This window comes from Tarenaya hassleriana, unplaced genomic scaffold, assembly GCF_000463585.1.
Source record: "Tarenaya hassleriana unplaced genomic scaffold, ASM46358v1 Cleome15, whole genome shotgun sequence".
Lineage (NCBI taxonomy): Eukaryota > Viridiplantae > Streptophyta > Magnoliopsida > Brassicales > Cleomaceae > Tarenaya > Tarenaya hassleriana.
Window position 1 is genome coordinate 2,290,866 of NW_010964923.1, and position 6,430 is coordinate 2,297,295.

The 6,430-nt window shown below is 32.5% G+C and overlaps 1 protein-coding gene across 1 annotated transcript in view; it reads left to right on the forward strand.

Moving 5' to 3' along the window:
* The first annotated feature begins 2,653 nt into the window (after positions 1-2,653).
* The window catches only part of LOC104808956 (monogalactosyldiacylglycerol synthase 3, chloroplastic), a 3,803-nt gene continuing 26 nt past the window's right edge, over positions 2,654-6,430 (forward strand). The window contains exons 1-8 of the mRNA XM_010534815.2: positions 2,654-3,363; positions 4,331-4,503; positions 4,852-5,013; positions 5,116-5,257; positions 5,387-5,611; positions 5,700-5,762; positions 5,866-5,940; positions 6,034-6,430. The exon at positions 6,034-6,430 is cut by the window's right edge and continues 26 nt beyond it. Of these exons, the coding sequence (XP_010533117.1) occupies positions 3,028-3,363; positions 4,331-4,503; positions 4,852-5,013; positions 5,116-5,257; positions 5,387-5,611; positions 5,700-5,762; positions 5,866-5,940; positions 6,034-6,279 (1,422 nt within the window). The 5' untranslated portion in view covers positions 2,654-3,027 and the 3' untranslated portion in view covers positions 6,280-6,430. The remainder of the gene's footprint in view (positions 3,364-4,330; positions 4,504-4,851; positions 5,014-5,115; positions 5,258-5,386; positions 5,612-5,699; positions 5,763-5,865; positions 5,941-6,033) is intronic.

The following is a 6,430-nucleotide window of genomic DNA, read 5'->3' on the forward strand; positions in this document are numbered from 1 at the left end:
TTTATTCTATTATATCTTTTTTGCGTTATGTTGGCTTCCACGTCGGCTATTTTCTTTTTCCTTTTCCGACAAGTAGAGTTTGTTGTAAGTTGTTTTCATCTTAATACTATTTTTTTTTTGGTTTCCACATCTTAATACTAATTTGTCATTTCATTTACGTCAAGTTAATTAATATTCAGTAAATTATTCCATAATAAATGATACACACCCGGATCCACGTTCTATACGAAAAAAATTAGGCGATGAGTTTTGTTTTAAAACCCCTAAACAACTCGAAACAAAAACTAGAACTCAATAATAAGCCATGTCTAACCCTTGTTAAACTTGACTTAAAAACTCTAGCCAACAGTGAAGGTGCCACAAACACTTATAGATTAATACTTGATAAGCCAAAGACACCAAGCAAATCGTTGTCCTTCTCTTGTAAACAACTCATCCAAGTCTCGATCTTACTCCCGTGCTCATTCTCAGCTCGTGTTGTCCTGAATTCCTCATGAATCATGCGCACGAAAGCCGATCTTACGGCCCTTGAACTTGGAGTTCATCTCGTATATTTGACCGGACTCGCTCTTGTGTTCCGGGGTACTCTCATCAATAAGTATACATATATATATATATATATATTGAGTTGTATAATAAAAATAAAAATATTTGAGAATTTTTCTATAGTTGAATATAAATATAATTACGGCCAAATTTTATGATTTGGCGTCACGTTTATGATCACGTGGCTTCCACATAATAGCCAACCCTTCTTAAACGAGATCAATATATATACATATATATATATATGTATATATATTCAATATAAAATTGAAAAATCAATCACACTTTTTTTGGTTGAGTAATCAATCATACTTTTCAATTGGTGTATATAGGTTTAACGAAATTATAATTTAATATAAGTACATCAGTTTTTATCTATAGAATAACCATATTATCAATTAATATAAGATATTAATTGGCGTAATACTATCAATTAATATGCTACACCCAAAAAACAGAAAATAATATACTATTTTATATGAACCATTTGTTTGAGAGGTAATATTTTACAAGTCTATTTGTAGAACTAAAGTCAATTTTATTTAAATCAAAGCCCTATATCTATAATCATGAATTGAATTTTATTTGATTTTTATTGGTTTGAGTTGATTCAAACTAAATTCTTTTATTTTTTTTTTAAAAAAAACAATTAAGTCGCCAATCTAACAATTGATTCATTCACGTGCTAGTAATCATTTCATGTACCTTTCAAATTCGCTGGCCATTTCTCAATTTTCTCTATTTTCGAGTAGTTGAATATTTGTTAGGAAAATAAAATTGAGGGTTTAGTTTGTCATTTGAGTCCATACCCAATCATATGATATTGCAAAAAACTTGGAAAAAATGTTTTATTTCTCCATATGATTTTAAATGCTAACGCAGTTAAATAAACGTATAGAGTTAGATAAAATGCTGCATTGTTATTTTCCCGGTGCCTGAATGAAATTGTTGAACTGAATAAGATGATCAAGCTTTAGGAGGCATAATTTAGATTTTGTTTTTTTTTCCATTATTTATTTATTTTGTTTTTTTAATCTGTACAAAATTTAATTATTGTACTTCTATATTGAATTATAATTTTATGAAATATATATATATATATTTACAAAGTTTTCAAAATTTTACTTATTTCTCTAAATTTTAAATAAATTTCTATTTTTATCATAATTATATCAAATAATTTAATTTTAAACAAAATTTACTTCAAATAAGTTATATTTTATTTAGTTCAATCATATTTATCATATCTATTTACTATATCTGAATCAAAATATTAATTTTTAATTCAGATTTATAATTCACACACACATATATATATATATATATATATATTAAAGAAGTAACATTTTTATTTTTATTTATAAAAATCTAACATAAACCAAAGTTAGTTTTAAGGGGCAATATATCAAAAATACCCTTACTTTGCTATTTTGACTTCAAAGTATACCCTTCTCCCACTGTGACTCTGTGATCCATGTGATCAGAAATTTAATCTTGGTCATAACATTGAATTTATAAATTTTTTATCAAATGATTAGTGAGATATATAAGATATGAACATAATGAATGGGTGTGATCATCGTAAATTTAAAATTATGGTCAATATGACCAAGATTAAATTTCTATTCACATAGGTCACAAGATCACAGATTGAGACGGTTCCTCGAAATCAAAATAGCAAAATAAGGATATTTTTTATAATGCCTTTTTAAGAGTTTGCATTTTTACTTCTCTAGTAAAAATCTAACATATATATGTAATAAAGAGTTAATTCTTTTGTACACAGGCAAAGGGCATAAGCGTCAAATCCCACAAAAACTATGAGGGAATCAAAATATAAAAAATTGGAATAAGAAGCAAAGATCCGAATCTTTTCAATCTCCACATCCGAAGATTCCCAAATAAAATTCGCATCTGACGTCATCGGATTTCATTATTTCCCTCTCTACCCCCACCATAAATCCCACAAGAAGAACCAAAAATCCAAATTAAAACATATAAAAAAATACATAAAAAAGAATAATTCCAGCATAATTCCAAATTCCCAAAAAAAAAAAAAGAACAGCAACGACAACTTGGTCTTCATAACCTTAAAACCCCAAACACCAACAAGTCACGAGAACACAACTACCGGTCTTCTCTCTTTCTCTCTCGCTCTTCCTCTAATTTTTATTTTCTCTCCGTTTCCGGGAAAATTTGCAAACTTTTTCCCGGCGTTGGTGGCGGGAAAACGAGGATTTCCCCTCTTCTATCTGAACTTTAAAACCCCAAAGCAACAACACAACAAACAAAATCACCAAAACACAACCACCAGTCCTCTGTTTTTAATTTTCTCTCTGTTTCCTGGAAAATCCAGGGAAAAATTTCCGGGCAGCAGTGGCGGTGGCAGGAAAGAGGATTCTCCTCTTATTTCTCTTCTTCGACATAAACCCCGATCCGGGTATCGCTCTTCTTCTCCAAATAATCACCAAAGCAACTCTAATGGCGATGAAACTGGTCTCGCCGAGTAAACCGGCCGGTTCAATGACCGAGACGGTGTTACGAAGGGTTTACAGCAACCTCGTGTTAGGCGGCGGAGATTTTGACCGGAGAAGTCGCCGGAAAAGTCTAGGGGGCGGAGAGAAACAGAACAAGAAGAAGAACAGGAAACAGAGAATGGAGTTTTGCGATGAGGAAGAGACGATGGAGATGGAGCAGATGGGAGCGGAGAAGACGAAGACCGTTCTTATTCTGATGAGCGATACCGGCGGCGGCCACCGTGCCTCCGCCGAGGCCATTCGTGATGCTTTCAATATCCAGTTCGGTGATGATTACCGGGTAAAAAAAATTTCCCTACGTTTTTTTTATATATTTTTTTTATAGAATTAGAAAATACTTTTTAATAAATATCTTTTTTTTTAAAAACTTCTACTTTCGATTCGATTTTTTTTGTTTATACATAATTTTCAAATATTCGAATCGAGATAAATACTCGGTGTTTTCTGTAAACAAATATAAATTTATGTTTTAACATGTTTTTATTAAATTAATTTGGATATCCGGTTTCTTATATTCGGTTTTAATTGAATTGAAATTAAAATCATAGATCTTATTAGAGTTTAATTTAAAATGGCATTCGAAGAAAAAAAGTAGATGAAATTAGTAATAGAGAGGAGTTTCTCCTTTATCCGGAGGTTCTTTTTTTTTTCCAGTAGTTAAATTTACATGTTCTTAATTCATTTCAAGAAATTTATCAGAAATTTTAATTTTGAAATATTTAAAATTTTAAACAAAATAATTCCACAACGAAAAGATCTTGTCTCGTCTTGGTTTACATCGACATCAACGACAATAAAAGACTGTTGCTTCTAATTCTAAACATGAAGCAGTGATTATGATACAAGGGTATATTTGTAAATTACTTCCGCCGTATTCAATGGCTGTTTTTGTTCGGCGAAAAAAAAAATATTTTTTTCTCGTAATGTAGTGTAGATCTCGGTTTGCCAGGTTGTCGGAGATACTGTCCACTGTCTCCTTGCCTCGTTGGCATGACACTAATACCACGTTCTTTTCCCATTATTTATTTATTTATTCTTACAATAATTTTTTCTTATTCCATATATTCATAATTTCAGTATTCCTAATTTTTAAAAAAATGCACTTTTGTTATACATTCAAAAGTTAAAATAATTAGTATGAATTTAGATTATCTACAGATCGATCGAAATGAAGTAAAGAGTACGTATATAAAAATAAATTGATTCATATGAAATTATATATTTATATATTTTTGTTGCTGTTGCAGATAATAATTAAGGACGTGTGGAAGGAATACACGGGGTGGCCATTGAACGATATGGAGAGACAATACAAGTTCATGATAAAGCATGTTGGCCTTTGGAAGGTTGCATTTCATGGCACATCTCCCAAATGGATTCATAGCAGCTATCTCTCCGCTCTCGCCGCTTATTACGCCAAGTATGTTTCCCATTAATTAATTTTCATATATATATATATATATAATATTAATAACATAATAATTAAAATGTTATATGGATTATTGGTTTAGTATTCTAAGTATTAACGAATTTTATGTGTATAATAGTACGTTCATATCCTTAGATATCGTTTGGAGATATATACAATGACGATAATATTTGGTATAATAGTAATATAAACTTTTTGAATTATTGAAGATGGTGGCATTTCATTTCTGTACGGTTGTTAAACTCTTGATATTATTTAATTATTCTAACGATGAGTAATTTAACTTATGAAATTTTTTCTCATCCGGTCCGGTATGATCTTTTTTTTTCTTGGTCGCAGGGAAATAGAAACCGGTTTAATGGAATACAAACCGGACATTATCATTAGTGTTCATCCATTGATGCAACACATACCATTATGGGTTATGAAATGGCAAGGCCTCAAGAAGAAAGTTATTTTTGTAACAGTCATCACTGATCTCAACACTTGCCACCGGTCATGGTAACATTCGGTTCACTAACATTTTTTAAGATTATTTTCATTTAATATATAGTTTGCAATACACATGTAAGTAATCTTGATCGAGTTTTTTTTTCTTTTCAGGTTTCATCATAGAGTGAACAGATGCTATTGCCCATCGAAAGAGGTGGCCAAGAGGGCATTGTTAGATGGTCTTGAAGAGTCTCAGATCCGTGTCTTCGGTTTACCAATCCGACCGTCTTTCGCTCGTGCCGTTCTATCAAAGGTTCGTTACATAAAATTACGTTTCCAAGATTTATATAAACATGTTTTCACATTGAATTTGAGCTGTATTACATATATGTTTTTGCTTATTTATATAGACTGTAACATTGGATATAAGGGTTTTGTATAGGATGAACTAAGGAAAGAGCTTGAAATGGATCCTGATTTACCGGCCGTTCTATTGATGGGAGGCGGTGAAGGGATGGGTCCGGTTCAGAAAACAGCTGAAGCGCTTGGAGAATCGTTGTACGATGCTGAGAACGGGAAACCGATCGGGCAATTGATCATAATCTGTGGTCGAAACAAAGTTCTAGCCCTTACATTAGCATCCTTGGAATGGAAGATTCCGTTTAAGGTAATGATCACTAACCATTAACCAACGATTCTTGGCTCGGACATTGTAAGATTTGATACTGAAGAAACGTAACTTATTCGGTTTTCAGGTTCGTGGATTCGAGACGCAAATGGAGAAATGGATGGGAGCTTGTGATTGCATAATAACAAAGGTACATTTTGTGTTTTCTAACCCTAGTTCTTCTTTATTTATACACACTGTCTCTTTTTAATATTCACATGCGTATTCATATTAATCCATGTTTCGGATTCTAGGCTGGTCCTGGTACGATAGCGGAAGCGTTGATCCGAGGCCTCCCGATCATACTCAACGACTACATTCCCGGACAGGTGAATGAACAAAACAAACCCTTCCACGGTTACATCCAAAGGGTTAAAAAGAAACCCTAAATAACAGAGGGAAACATTTCGGATTTTGTATAGGAAAAGGGCAATGTGCCATATGTTGTGGACAATGGAGCAGGAGTTTTCACAAGAAGCCCCAAAGAAACAGCAAAGATCGTGGCAGAATGGTTCAGCAACAAGAGAGATGAGCTGAAGAGGATGTCGGAAAATTCACTTAAACTCGCTCAGCCCGAAGCTGTGTTCGATATCGTTAAGGATATTAACGATCTCACCCAACAGCAACAACGTATTCAAATCCACGATGACGACGATTTTTCCTACTGATAGCTTCTTCTTCTTCTTCAACCTAACTTGCTATTGTTAAGCTTTGCTCTTTGGTTTTAAGTGTTTCATGTATAGTTTTGTAGTGTAATACTTGGATTGTCATTCTTTGGTCACAGGAACAGGGTTTGTGTTTCAAGCATTTTGTCTAAAT